Genomic DNA, 15596 nt, shown 5'->3' on the forward strand with positions numbered 1-15596 from the left:
ATTGAATGAACAAATGGTTGGGGGGGATTGTTACATTTCTCATCATGCTTACAGTTTATATATCAAGAGATCAGTGATCACAGCATGAGTTCTTAGTGTCATTTTTTTTGTTTACTGAATGTTTTCTGTTTGAACTCTGTTCAAGAACAAGAAAGATCAAGAGCTGTGAATTCAGTGTAGAAATTATGAAGATGTTGCACTGAAGACGGGGGAATGGAAGAGCCTCAGTGGTTATTTATGACTTTCAAGATCCATCTTGCATGGTGATAAACTTCTGTGAAGAACCCTTCACTTCCCAGGGTGATACTTCCTTTGGCCCAGGACAAGATTCCATGCAACCTGCCATCACAGATGGCCGGGGCGGCTGAAACTTCCTGCCAGAGAGAAGGAATAGGAGGTCAATGTTGCTTTGTCCTCATGGAACAAGAATAAATCCCAAGAGGTGGTAAATTATAGTTGCAGAAGCATCTAAAGGACGGGACTCATTTGTTTTTGAAAGGTAACAACCCTCTCTTCACGTCCACCTAGATCTCACCTCTCTTGGTTCAAGCTCGAGCCCAAACTGAATGGAAGAAAGAGGAGAAGGGACAAATGATTCTACCCAGAGTCTTTCCCATTGTAAAATGAGGGAAGGGGAACTAATGACAAACCCCAAATCTCGGGGGAGAGAGGAGAGGGACTCCAGGCCTTTTGGATGAGTGCCATGTGATTTTCCTCAACCACCTTCAAAGTCCCCTTGCTATCTTTCTGTCTGAAAAAAGTTACCTTAGTTCTAGATAAGATGTTTAAAGGTTGTCCCACACACATGATGCGTGCTGCCATTATTTGTCCCACCATGTTCTGGCAGTCATTGAGGGGGAGAGAATATTGGTTTATCCAAGTCAGGATGTCAGGGTCGCTGACTGTGGGGAAAAGGAAGACAAATAACATCTAGTCACTCTGCTTATCACACATACTCTTGTAATCGGCCCCTATTTTGAGAAATCCTTCTTAGGGTTTCTCATTCAATATCTGTGTCAAATCAGTAGATTCAGAACATGATGTCCCCCTCACATCAGAAATCAGATCTGTAGTTCCCTCTCTACTTGCCTAGTTTAGAAACCGTTCAAAACCCATGAAAAGATTATAAATGACATAAAAGCAGTCAGACACAAAGCCATTGTCCCTAAGAAACCTTTATTTTTGGCATCGAATTTTTTACATTTAATCATAAAGGGAAAAAACTGTTTTTAATGTGTCTGAAGCTGTTTTTTAATGAAATAGATTGTTTAAAAGTGGATTATTTGTAAGTGTATGAAGTTATGGTGCTCATCTTCCTCATAGTGATTGTTACTCAGCTGTTAACCTTAGGATGCAAGGATTCTGACCACAGTATTAAAGAATTCTAATCTCTGGTAGAGAGTGACAAGGAGGAAGGAAACAACAAAACTAATTAGAGATTGCTCAAACTAAGCCTAGTGTCACTTATGGAGCAGAATTTTTCTCATAGTGTATCCAACCTAGTGTCCTAAAACACAAAGTGTCAGGTCAGACAAGAAAGAGGGGAGTTATGTTCAGTTTTAAGTTTTTATGGGAATTGAATTGAAATGCATAGAATAAGCTAGGTGGAAGTAACCAAGTACTTTAAATAATGAATTCCCAACAAATATTTGAAGCCTTGCACCAAAGAGCTTACAGAATTATTTTGTCACTGTGATTCTGACATGAAGAACCTATGTGATAAAACCTTCATATGATTTTATTTTGTTTTCAAATGATATGTAATAAATTATTTTTCGATTACTTTGAATAAGGCTTGTAAAGTCAAGGATAAAAATTGTAAACTTCAATTTGCTTAGAAAAAAATATTCATTTAGATTCCCAGGAATGTTGCTTCTGAATTAAAAATGAAATTGCCAAATACTGAGAATATCAAAGTTCTCACTTTTTATTTGTTTTTTTTTTATTTGTTTTTGTTTTTGTTTTGTTTTACAGGAAAGATAGGAGTGTTCTGTGGCTATCAGCCCAGGGTTTAAACTTGATTAATATCATGACATTTGCCTCAGTGAACACAGTTTCATCGAGCTGATCAATCAGTGTCACTTTTTAAAGTCAGCCATTCAGACCGCCTGCAATAAACATGCCTCAAAGTGCCAAGCAGTGAACAACAATCTCACACAACAACCATGCCTCTATAGACATCAACCCCCTTAAGCTTCTTAAAGTCTTGTAATCCCTGTTCAAAAAACTTCTCCCAAACCGCATATAGTCCCAGTACTCTGCTCTGCTCAGGGAGACTTTGTCTGCTCAGCATTGTTCTTCCTCACTGTGATCAGCAATAAATTTAGCTTTATCATTTCATTTCAGATATTGAGTGGTGCCCCCATCATCCTTTGACAATACAGAGAGCCCGATGGGTTACTAGCAGCCACATGAAGTAAAGGCCACCGACAGTTCAACAGATGCGTAAGAAAGCAACTTTCTTCCTCAAGTGCCCGTGGTGAGACATGCTTCTGCAGAAACCAGGTCCCCTCTGTCCATGCCAATGAGAGCTGAGAGGCTGGAGACATGTGTGCCTGAAGCAGAGGCTGTGGCAGTTTTTCCCATTGGTAGGTCGGGCCAGAGAGACACCAACAGTATGTCATAATCAAGTCCCCTGTGCATGCCCTGGTGTCCACTTCTAAGGGGGGACTGTTGGATGAAGCAGCAGGTATAAGAGTTGCCTTCTGTTTATAGGAGCAGCTCCCTCGGCCACCCCCACCTCGCCGGGTCCACCTGAGTGAATCGTATCGATATAGGTGTGGTTGTCTGCGGCGGGGGATGGGGAGTATCTTCTGCCAGCTCCCCACATGTTCTGTTTTTGTTTTCCCACTGCTGCTTGATGAATTGCTTGCTGGACTGTCAGCAGCCATCAAGAAGACAGTGGGCTACCCTCCCACAAGATGCCTTGATACTGTCTTTAGAGTGAGGACTCCTGGTTCCCCCAACCATTATTTGAATTCAGTTCCCCAGACTCTGGTCTTGAATGTTCTAGAGATACCACAGTTCCTGTGGCTCCACTCATTGGTATCAGATTGGCTGCCCTGTATCATCCTCTTCGGATTTTATCTCTCGGCAGGATAAAGTCCTGGCAGTAATCACGAGGGTCAGGAACATTACCTCATAGCTGCCATTCCCTTCACGTAAATCCCTCCACATTTTCCCCAGCTCCAAAACCTCCTCAGGATGAAGAACAGAGTCGAACACTTACGGTTTTTGTATTCATTCCAAGTCCAGGTTGGGATAAAGCAGGAATCGTTAAATGCTAAGGGTTCCATAGATATGGCTATGGTTCCCACGTGGGAGTTGAGCGCAGCAGCCTTGGACAATTTTATCAGCATCAGGTCATTCTCCAGAGATTGTGCTTTGAATTCAGGGGAGGGCACAATCAGTGAGTAATTCCGTATCTGCTCTTTCTTATTTTTGACGCTGGGTTGATAAACTCCCAGTCGGATTTTAACACTTTGGAAGAAAAAGGGCAAGGAGATAGAGAAGAGCAGCGTCAAAGAATGTCAGAACCACAAAAAATGCCAGAACTGACCCCCCCTCAATCATCTTAATTTTGTCTCTCAGACTTGAAAACTGAAGTGACCTGCTTTGGTTTGTGAAAGAGTGCTAATAGTTTATGGGGTTGTAGAGTCTAGAGTCAGTGTGTATATAAAACCTGGGGTGTATCTGCCACCTCGAGTGCACTTGGTACAGTCTAGTATTGTTTATTATTATTATTATTATTATTATTATTATTATTATTATTAAGATTTGGAAAACATGCATGGGCAGGTGATAGAGATGTGCCCGCACTCCATTGTCCCAAGCAGCTCTTGAGCAAGTGTATTGAACCCTTCACTTCTGGATATTCTTAGGTCTCTCCCAGCCCCTCTATAGCCCCCACGTCATTATATTTATGATGTGCTGCCTACTTTTATCACTGATTCCCAAGACTCTTAATCTATCAGGATGCCCACTTATCATTTTCCATTATATTCCCTGGACACATTCCAACATACGCGCTTCTACACCAGGAGTCCAATCATGCTACGGATACAAGAGCCATTTCCTACAAAAACCATTCATGCATTAGATCTGGCTGAGAGAAGAACATCAAGTTTTCCAACTCCAGTTCTTGGGAGGGGATGAACTGTCTTTACTTCATATTTCTTATGATGTGCAGAGCAGAGATCCCATCTGTGTTTGGGGTTTTTGTTTTGTGTTTTGTGTTTTTTTCAATACTTTATCTTTTTATTTAAAGTCAGGGTAGTTAACATATACTATAGTATTTGGTTTCAGGAGTAGAATTCAGTGATTCATCGCTTACATACAATACCCAGTGCTCATCCCAACATGTGCCCTCTATAATGCCCATCACCCATTTAGCCCATCCCCCCTCCAGCAACTCCATTTGTTCTCTATATTTAAGATATGGTTTGTCTTCCTGTTTTTATCTTATTTTATTTTTCCTTCCTTTCCCCTATGTTCATCTTTTGTTTCTTTAATTCCACATAGGAGTGAAATCACATATTTATCTTTCTCTGACTGACTTATTTCACTTAGCATAGTACACTCTAGTTCCATCCATGTTGTTGCAAATGGAAAAATTTCATTCTTTTTGATCGCCAAGTAACATTCCATTATATATATATATATATATTCCATACATATATATATATTCCATTATATATGTATATTCCATATATCTATATTCCAAATATATATTCCATATATATCTATATTCCATATCTATATATTCCATATCTATATATATTCCATATCTGTATATTCCATATCTATATATATTCCATATCTATATATTCCATATCTATATATATTACATATCTATATATATTCCATATCTATATATATTGCATATCTATATATATTCCATATCTATATATTCCATATATCTATATATATCACATCTTCTTTATCCGTTCATCAGTCGATGGACATTTGAGCTCTTTCCATAATTTGGTTATTGTTGATAATGCCATTGTAAATATTGAGGTGCACTTGCCATTCAAATCAGCATTTTTGTATCCTTTGGATAAATACCTAGTAGTGCAATTGCTAGTTCGTAGGGTAGCTCTATTTTTAATTTTTTGAGTAACCTCCATACTGTGTTTTCTGAGTGGCTGCACCAGTTTGCATTCCCACCAACAGTGGAAAAGAGTTCCCCTTTCCCTGCATCCTTGCCAACATCTGCTGTTTCCTGAGTTGTTAATTTTAGCTGTTCTGACAGGTGTGACTTGGTACCTCACTGTGGTTTTGATTTGTATTTCTCTGATGATGAGTGATATTGAGCATCTTTTCATGTGTCTATTAGCCATCTGGATGTCTTCTTTGGAAAAGTGTCTGTTCATGTCTTTTGCCCATTTCGTCACTGGATTATTTGTTTTTTAGGTGTTGAGTTTGATAAGTTCTTTATACATTTTGGATACTAATCCTTTATCTGATATGTCATTTGCAAATATCTTCTCCCATTCTGTCGTTGCCTTTTTGTTCTGCTGATTGTTTCCTTTGCTGTGCAGAAGGTTTTATCTTGATGAGGTCCCAATAGTTCATTTTTGCTTTTGTTTCCCTTGCCTTTGGAGAGTGTTTAGTAAGAAGTTGCTGCGGCCAAGATCAAAGAGTTTGCTGCCTGTTTTCTCCTTTAGAATTTTGATGGTTTCCTGTCTCATGTTTAGGTCTTTAATCCATTTTGAATTTATTTTTGTGTATAGTATAAGAAAGTGGTCCAGTTTTATTCTTCTGCATGTTGCTGTCCAGTTCTCCCAGCACCATTTGCTGAAGAGACTGTCTTTTTTCCTTCGACATTCTTTCCTGTTTTTTGAAGATTAGTTGGCCATAGATTTGTGGGCTCTCTATTCTGTTCTATTGATCTGTGTGTCTGTTTTTGTGCCAGTACCATACTGTCTTAATGATTACAACTTTAATAATACAGCTTGAAGTCCAGAATTGTGGTGTCTCCAACTTTGGTTTTCTTTTTCAACATTACTTTGCTTATTTGGGATCTTTTCTACACAAATTTTAGAATTATTTGTTCTAGCTCTGCAAAGAATGCTGGTGTTACTTTGACAGGGATTGTATTGAATGTGCAGATTGCTTTGGGTAGTTCAGACATTTTAATAATATTTGTTTTCCTATCTATGAGCATAGACTGTTTTTCCGTTTCTTGGTATCTTCTTCAATTTCTTTCATAAGATTTCTATAGTTTTCAGTATACAGATCTCTTTCCTCTTTGTTTAGGTTTATTCCTGGGTATCTTATGGTTTTGGTGCGGTTGTAAATGGGATAGATTCCTTGATTTCCTCTCCTGCTACTGCATTATTGGTGTATGGAAATGCAACTGATTTCTGTATGTTGATTTCATTTTATTTTTTTTTAACATATTTATTTATTTTGAGAGAAAGAGGGCAACAGAGAATCCCAAGCAGGCTCCTCACTCAGCACAGAGCCCCAGGTGGGGCTTGAACTTATGAACCATGAAATCAGACCTTCGCCAAAATTGGGAATCAGATCCTTAATGAACTGAGCCACCCAAGCACCCCACTGTATGTTGATTATATATCCTGTGACTTTGCTGAATTCATGTATCAGTTCTAGCAATTATTTGGTGGAGTCCTTTGAGTTTTCCACACAGAGTATCATGTCATCTGTGAAGAGTAAAAGTTTGACTTCTTCCTTGCCAATTTGTATGCCTTTTATTGTCTGATTACTGAGGCTAGGACTTCCAGATGTTGAAGAACAGTGCTGGGAGTGGACATCTCTGTCATGTTCTCGACCTTAGGGAGAAAGCTCTCAATTTTTCCGTATTGAGGATGATATTAGCTGTGGGTCTTTGTATATGCCCTTTATGATGTTGAGGTATGTTCCTTCTATCCCTACTTTCTTGAGGGTTTTTATCAAGAAAGGATGCTGTATTTTGTCAAATGCTTTTTCTGGATCTATTAAGAGGATCATATGGTTCTTATCCTTTCTTTTATTAATGTGGTGAATCACATTGATTTGTGAATACTGAGCCAGCCCTGCTGCCCAGGAATAAATCCTACTTGATCATGGTAAATAATTCTTTTAACATACTGTTGAATTCAATTTGCTAGTATCTTGTTGAGAATTTTTGCATCCAGCTTCCTCAGGGATATTGACTGTAATTCTCCTTTTTAGTGGGGTCTTTGATTTTGGAATCAGTGTAATGTTGGCTTCATAGAATGAGTTTGGAAGCTTTTCTTCCATTTCTATCTTTTGGAACAATAAGAAGAATAGGTATTAACTCTTCTTTAAAGGTCTGGTAGAATTCCCCTGGGAAGCCATCTGGCCCAGGACTCTTGTTTGTTGGGAGATTTTTGATTACTGTTTCAATTTCTTTGCTGGTTATGGGTCTGTTTAAATTTTATATTTCTGGGGCACCTGGGTGGCTCAGTCAGTTAAGCGCCCATCTTCAGCTCAGGTCATGATCTCACAGTCTGTGAGTTCAAAGCCCGCATTGGGCTCTGTGCTGACAGCTCAGAGCCTAGAGCCTGCTTCAGGTTCTCTCCCTCTCTCTCTGCCCCTCCCCCTCTCACACTCTGTCTCTCTCTCACTCTTAAAAATAAATAAACATTAAAATTTTTTTTTTAAGTTTTATATTTCTTCCTGTTTCAGTTTTGGTTGTGCATGAGTTTCCAGGAATTTGTCCATTTCTTCCAGATTGTCCAGTTTGTTGGCATGTAATTTTTCAGAGTATTCTCTTATAATTGTTTGTATTTGATGTGTTGGTTGTGATCTCTCCTCTTTCATTCATGATTTTATCATGATTTATTTTATTTGGGTCCTCTCTCTTTTCTTTGTGATACATCTGGCTAGGGGTTTATCAATTTTATTCTTTCAAAGAACCAGCATTTAGTTTCATTGATCTGTTCTACTGGGGTTTTTTGTTTGTTTGTTTGTTTGTTTGTTTGTTTCTGTATCATTTATTTCTGCTCTAATCTTTATTTTTTTCCTTCTTCTTCTGGCTTTAGGTTTTATTTGCTGCTCCTTTTCTAGCACCTTTTAGATGTAAGGTTAGGTTGTGTATTTGGGACCTTTCTTGCTTCTTGAGATAGGCCTGAATTGCAATGTACTGAATGCAATTGTAATCCTCTTAGGGCTGCCTTTGTGGCATCCCAAAGGCTTTGGGCTGTCATGTTTTCATTTTCTTTTGCTCCCATGTACTTTTTAATTCTTTCATTGATTTCCTGATTAATCCATTCATTCTTTAGTAGAATGTTCTTTAGCCTCCATGTATTTGGGGGCTTTCCAAATTTTTTCTGTGGTTGATTTTAAGTGTTACGGCATTGTTATCTGAAAATACGCATGGTATGATCTCAGTCTTTTTGTGCCTGTTGAAGGTTGATTTGTGACCCAGTATGTGTTCTATTCTGGAGAATGTTCCATTTGTACTTGAGAAGAATCTGTATTCTTCTGCTTTAGGATGAAATGTTTTGAATATATCTGTTAAGTACATCTAGCCCAGTGTGTCATTCAAAGCCATTGTTTCCTTGGTGATTTTCTGCTTCAGTCCATTGCTGTAAGTGAGGTGTTAAAGACCCCTACTATTAGGGTATTTTTATCAATGGGTTTCTTTATGTTTGTTATTATTTGACTTATATATTTGGGGGCATATATATATAACATATATTTGACTTATATATTTGGGGGCATATATATATATATAATATTAGTTATTCTCCATGAGAGAGTTTCCTGACACCTTCCTATTGCTCTCCTCTTAAGCCACCCAAATGGGTGTTACTTTTCCCATTGGGAAGGAGATCCTCTCTCTTTCTGGGTCTTCTGTTTCCTTTAGAATGTCATTAAGACTTGCCGGGATATCCTTTAAGACTTGCTTTTCTTTAAATAGATCCCTCCCAGTCCCAAGAACAAAGGGATACTTACGGTAAGGGGCAGTGGGCAGCTGTCAGTACCCACTCAGGGTGAATGAGAGACCCCACACAGGGTTCTGGGCTGGACTGCAAGTAGACCATGTAAGGAATAGTAAAATCTTCTGGTAAGTTCAGCTTATCAGCTTCAGACTCTCTGGCCAAAATGACTTCTAAAGAATTGACAGAATCACAGGTAGAGAGAGAGTCAAACAGGTTGTGGGGCAACACTTAGGGTAGTTTTTTTCAGCCTAAGGTTTTCAGAGATAATACCAAGGACTTCAAATTATTTTAAACATCTTTTTAAAAATCAGAGAGAATCACGCATGCCACCCAAGCTATATGCTTCAGGGACACTGTCTTTGGTTGAGAAGGAAGCATATTAACATTAACTCATGGGCTGATCAGGAACTCTTGACTGGTAGTGTGGTGTATTATAAAAATGGGAGAAAGTGAATTATTCCTTTGAAAACATTATTTTTAATTAACATGCCAACCAAGCATGGAAGTAATGATTGCATACCACCTGCCTTTGGTAGTGAGGGGATGGAAAGGCTTTGGGCAGGGCCCTGGGGCCTCCAGTGCACTGCCCCCGGCCTGCCTGCCTTCCCTGCCCACACTTCTGAGTCCATCTGCCAGGCAGAGGGAAGCATGGCTGTCCAGGGAAAGTGACAGGCTAAGGTATCACACATTCGATCCTCAGGAGAGAGTGGGGCACTATAGTGACATATTCCAACTTGCTCACAGGTCTCAGAGGGGATGGGAGAGCCCGCTGATGGGATAAGTCACATGGCTAGAGATTCCTTTTGTTTTTTTCAACAGTTAATTGAAGGAAATGCCTGCCTCTTCCTGTCTCTTCAGCTGTGGCTGACTGCTTCCCCTTCTGACCCTCCCAACCCTCCTGACCACTGTCCCATCCCTCGCCAGGAGGCCCAGGCCAGCCACTCACCAGCTGCACTCAGGAGAGTGAAGACAAGACAGGGCTTCATGGCGGGCAGTGATCTTGCATTGGATCAAGCTGTAAATGTCCCAATCCTTAGTCCAAGTGCCCTTGGCAAAGACAGCTGGGGAGAAACATTAACTGGGGGTTAGGAGGAGAAGCAAAAATCTTATAGCAGTCTTGAAACTAGGGCTCAAACCCCAATTGTATAAGGCCTGGTTGGGCGCTGTCTCTGATCTGGGTGCAAGAGAGGAAGTAGCAGACCAAGTCAAACCCCTGGTGCTTCTTCTCTGATCCCAAATATCTCAGGAGTTATGATGTATCTGCTGACATTTTTCCTCCCTCTCTGTGACATAGCCTTTCTTTGTTGTCCCCTCCTCCCTTTGTGACTGGGTCCCCTCTCTCTCTGCCCTCACTTGCTGTCTCCCTTCTTCTAAAGAGTCCCTCTGCCATTCTTAGAGACTCATCAAACTCTAGGATGTGAAATAAATGTAACAAGTCTTTCCCCACCCCCATTTTCATAATGAGGCAGCTGTGGTCCTCATGGAAGTTATTGGCAAAGTCAGGACTGGGCCCTGAGTCTCTAGATTTTCTCTGCCATATCGAACTTTATCTGAGCCCTGTGCTCCCAGAAGACAGTGGCTGTCAAAAATCCTCTGGCACTTTTGTGCTCAGGGAAATGGCTTACCACAAAGAATTACCCTTCCACACACGAGTTACTAGAGACTCCATCCACTCTTTCTCATGGCTCCTGTAGAGCTTGGGATGACTCCCCTGTTTACCTGTGACAAGGCCAAACACCTTTCCCAGTTTGCTTGTAACTGCTGAGGGGGCCAGACAGACCCTCCAACTTCCCCATTCTTCATCTCACGAATGATTAGCTAGGCTTAGAACTCTTTTTTCCCTTGCAACTGGCTACACATACAGAAAACGCTTTCTGTTCAGCTGACTGAGAAGTCCCGACTGGAAAATAATTGTTGTTTTGTTTTGTTTTGTTTTGTTTTGTTTTGTTTTGTTTTACTGCAAATCTCCACACCTGTAACTTGTTTCTTACTCCCTCTAAGGTGTCTTCAGGTAAAACCATTTTGCTGAGACTCTCTGATCTTTGGATCTGGGGTGCTCTTACTGAATAGTCTGAATACAGCCAATCCCTTTCCATGTACACTTTTTGTCTTTCACATGTATTACTCTTTTCAATATTCCTCTTTATAAGTTAGCCTTACATGATAACTTCCTGACTCTACCCCCCAGACATATGAAATAAATGTGGGTTCAATCAGGGATATTGGTCTACAATTTTCTTTTTTTGTGATGTCTTTCTCTGGCTTTGGGATCAGGCTCATGTTGGCCTCATAGAATGAGTTCAGAAGTGTTCCCTCCTCTTTAACTTTTTGGAAGAGTCTGAGAAGGATTGGTGTTAATTTCATCTTCAAGTGTTCAGTAGAATTTGCCAGTGAGGTCTGGCCATGGATTTTCTGTGCTGGGAGGTTTTTGATTACTGATTCAATCTCTACTCCTCACTGATCTGTTCAGATGATCTATTTATAAAGTGCTCAGAACAGTGAGTTCTAATGGCAAATAGTAAATGCTATATAAATGCTTGTTTTGTGAAATAACTGGAACCTTAGTATCTCCAGATTTTCCAGGTTTCTGGGGATGCCTTCTTTTTCTTAACGTCTAAATATTGTTGTGAAGTCCTACAGAGCGATGAAAAGCATGAGCTCTGGAGTCCAGCTTCTAGGATTTCATTCCTGGCTGCAGGACTTCCTAGCCACCTTACCCTGAGAAAAACATTTGACCTCTTTAAGCCTCAGGGAGGAAAGAGTATTTGTACCTATCTCATAGGATACTTGTGAGGATTGAATACTACTGAAAAGCATGTAAGAATGGTGCAACACATTGAGAAACAAAAACAATAAATACTAGTTGTTATAATGATGATGATTCCATTTTCCACCCCTGCAACAATAAGAAATGGCTCCTGAATACTAAGAAGAGCAAACCTTCAGTATGTCTCTGGTTCACAGAATTGTGTATTTTGGCTCAGCACTGTCCCAGAATATGCTGCTCGTGAAAGTCAGGGATTCGGGGTTATTAAGTACCATGGGTTTAAAGTGTGCCCAGTCTAATACAGCTCTTTCTACGGAAATAAATTACTACCCCCTCAGGTTGTAACCAGGTTTCATGTGTGACACCCGGTGACAAATGTGGGACTCTGAACAGATGTGGGAGGAAGAGGAGGAGGACGGAGCTGGTCAGCAGTCCCAGCCTGCCCTGCGCGGCACTCATTCTCAGCAGGCTTCCTCCTCAGAGAAGACTTTTGTAAGGTGGCAAGGACTACCACCAAGTTTTGTGAACTAAAAAGCCTGGGAATTTCACTAAAAACAAGCGACATTTTTGTTTCATAAAAATCTATTCCATGTTTATTGAGAAAAATATATAAAAGTAACAACAGAAATAGGAAACAACAGTAAAAACTCACTAATTATAACTCCACTTAAAGTTGTCCACTATTAGCATGGCCAGCATTACAATACTTTTTGCTCTGCCCATCCTCTCTCATTTTCCCTCAATAAAAAAAGTTAATAATTCTTTGACTTTTCTCCTAAGAGCATTTTTAGGTTCACAGCAAAACTGAGAGGAAGATACAGAGACTTCCCATGTGCTGCCTGACCTCCCCGATCTCACACATGCATACAGCCTCCCCCATTATCAACATCCCCACCAGATTGGTGCATCTATTACAATGGATGAACCCACATGGACACATTATTACCACCCAAAATCCATAGTTTACCAAGGGTTCACCCTTGGTGTTATACATTCCATGGGTTTGGCCAAATGTACAGTGACATGTGTCATCATAGCATAACACAGAGTATTTTCACTGCCCTAATAGTCCCTGGGCTCGGTCTATTCATCCCTTCCCCCAACGCCTGGAAACTACTGGTCCTTTTATTGACTCCATGGTTTTATCTTTTCCAAAATTCCATATAGTTTAATCATCCAGCATTTAGACTTCTCATTTTGGCTTCTGTCACTTAGTAATATACATTTAAGTTGCCTCCGTGTCTTTTTGTGGCTTGATAGCTCACTTTTGTTCTAGCGCTGAGCAATACTCCATTGGCTGGGTGTCCCACAGTTTATTTATCAACACACCTATGGCAGAACATCTCTGTTGCTTCCAAATTTTGACAATTATAAATAAAATTGCTGGAAACTTCCATGCACAGATTTTTGTGTGGAGAGAAGTTTTCATCTCGATTGTTGGATTATGTTTCAACAGATTCCATAGCTGAGATGGGGTATAAACAGACAATGATTAGACTGAGTTACTCAGAATAAATGAGTATCCCTAAGACTAAATAAAGACTTTTGTATTTGTATCCATTCAACGAGACAGAACTTCTTAATGGACTTTTAAAAGTGAGACTAAAATAATACAAAGACAGTAAGTAAATATCTTTATTTTTAACGGCGTTTGAAAAGTTGATATCAATACCAAAATAACATGCCATAAAAAATAAATGATGGGGGCGCCTGGGTGGCCCAGTCGGTTAAGCGTCCGACTTCAGCTCAGGTCATGATCTCACAGTCTGTGAGTTTGAGCCCCGCATCGGGCTCTGTGCTGACAGCTCAGAGCCTGGAGCCTGCTTCAGATTCTGTGTCTCCCTCTCTCTCTGCCCCTCTCCTGCTCATGCTCTGTCTCTGTCTGTCTCAAAAATAAATAAAAACATTAAAAAAAAAGATAAACGATGACAATGGTTTGGACTTCAATAATGAATTTAAATAAGGTTTGTAGGGTAAAAGAGGCTTCTCTTTGTCTTATTAGAGCAAATATTCTCTGATAAATTCATCTTGAGCATATGTTGAAATTCTTTCCTGGCTAATGGGAAAACTAACAAGTCGATTATGCTGTGTACCAGTATGAAGTAAACTTCTACCCAGCCTAGCTATTCTGTATGAAAAAAATATTTGCATAAGGAACTAAGCTTCTAGGTGCAGATATCACTTTATTTTACACAGCTCCAAAAGGTCACAACCATGAGGTTGACAGTTGAGAGCCATCTTAGGGTTTACAGGAGCAAGTGATACATAAAGAAAACTCATCTGTTGCTGTGATTAGACATGGCAAGAAAAAAAAAACACTTTTGTCTCTATGCAGTTGTTCCTAATCTCAGATTGTTACCTCCTTATATTTCCGTATTTTTCTGCACAGATACCATGCCTTCCTGGATCTTATTGAATTATGAATTAGGTATTTACTTGGAGTAAATATATTTTGGTGAGAGATGTCTCTTCTGACTCTACAAAGTGGCTTTTTATTTCAAATTATAGGATGCTTTCATAGGTCTTTCTATGTGTTTCTCAGATTATACAGTTGACCCGTGAACAGCATGGGTTTGAACTGCACAGATCCACTTATATGCGGACTTCTTACAGTACAGGACTGCAAATGTATTTTCTCTTCCTTCTGATTTTCTTAACATTTTTCTCTGGTTTTCTTTATTGTAAGAATACCACATATAGTGCATATAACATACAGAATATGTGTTAATCAACTGCTTATGTTATCAGTAAGGCTTCTGGCCAATAGTAGTCTATTAGTAGTTAAGTTTTGGGGGAACCATGAGTTAGACAAGGATTTTTGACTCTGCAGGGTGTTGGTGCCCCAACCTTCATATTGTTCAAAGGTCAACTGTACTTTAGAAGCAGGTGTGTACTTTCTAGTCATCCACCCCTTTATCTGGTTTGCTTTTCTGTAGCATTTGCATTGATCAGCATTCTAGTCTACCGTCTCTGTTTATTTGTTTTCTATTTACCCAGTGAGGACATATATACCATGAAGGTAGGGATTTGACTATTTCTTCTGCTGTATCTTTAGAGCATAAGACAGGGTGGGGACATTGTAGGTCATCATTAAGTATTTGTTGAGTACGTGGTTGGATAAATGAATGAAATAGTTACATTGTCTCCACTGAGGGACATACCAGATGTATTTAATCAATCTTCTATTAATGGATCTTTGGATTGTTTCTGGATTTTCAGAATTACATAGACAATGTATCAATACGCACCCTGGATTACTCTAGTGGAGATTGTGGCTGCCTTCTTAACATCTGCTCCTCCTTCTCTTGGTAACCATCCTTATAACCATTCAGTTAACCAAACACGTACCAAGTTCATTGCGGAATGAAAGTCCACCCCTTGCTCTGAGGTTATGCTGGGTAACCTAATTGTAAATTAATCAGCATAATCCCACTAGACTATTGACTCAGGTTTGTGCCAGTGACCAAATTCAGTGAAAGACACACATTATGATGTCTGCCAGGGGCATCTGGGAAAGAAACTTCCTAGGTCTGATGGGAGTAGCTTTGTCTTTCCCCCTCGATATAGACAAGGTAGAGTCGGCCTCTGAGGGTCATTTCAATCACAAGGTTTTATCCTGAGGATAAAACTGACATTAATGCACAGGACAAAGACAGGAATCATAGGGTCCTTGACATTTTTGAATTGCTGAATCAAAGCATCCTTGAAGCCTTCCCAGTTTTTAAGCTTCCATTAGTACATCTTTAAAGGCCATTTGAGTTGGCTATTCTGTTCTTTGCAATGGAATGAGTCCTAAATTTTACACTCCCATTTATACTTTGTTTTTGTGGTTGTATGGATATTTCAATAGAATAGAGTTTTAGAAATGAAGTTTCTGGGTCAAAGAGCATACAGATTTTACATTTTAGTATAAA

General features: G+C 39.7%; 1 protein-coding gene across 1 annotated transcript; it reads right to left on the reverse strand.

Moving 5' to 3' along the window:
- Nucleotides 1-89: 89 nt before the first annotated feature.
- LOC122212907 (probable inactive serine protease 58) lies at nt 90-10167 on the reverse strand. Its single transcript, XM_042926890.1, has 5 exons — nt 9862-10167; nt 8929-9085; nt 3230-3480; nt 766-902; nt 90-374 (listed from the first exon to the last, which is right to left on the reverse strand). The coding sequence occupies exons 1-5, from the start codon at nt 9899-9901 to the stop codon at nt 225-227; spliced, it is 735 nt and encodes a 244-aa protein (XP_042782824.1). The 5' UTR covers nt 9902-10167; the 3' UTR covers nt 90-224.
- Between the last annotated feature and the right edge of the window lie 5429 nt (nt 10168-15596).

Source organism: Panthera leo, chromosome A2, assembly GCF_018350215.1.
Source record: "Panthera leo isolate Ple1 chromosome A2, P.leo_Ple1_pat1.1, whole genome shotgun sequence".
In the NCBI taxonomy this organism is placed as follows: Eukaryota; Metazoa; Chordata; class Mammalia; order Carnivora; family Felidae; genus Panthera; species Panthera leo.

Coding starts and splice junctions, on each gene's coding strand:
- LOC122212907 (XM_042926890.1), bottom strand. CDS start 9,901: ATGAAGCCCTGTCTTGTCTTCACTCTCCTGAGTGCAGCTG. Junction 903..3,229: donor TTGGAATGAATACAAAAACC/GTAAGTGTTCGA, acceptor TTTTCCCCACAG/TCAGCGACCCTGACATCCTG. Junction 375..765: donor ACATCTTATCTAGAACTAAG/GTAACTTTTTTC, acceptor TCTCTCTGGCAG/GAAGTTTCAGCCGCCCCGGC.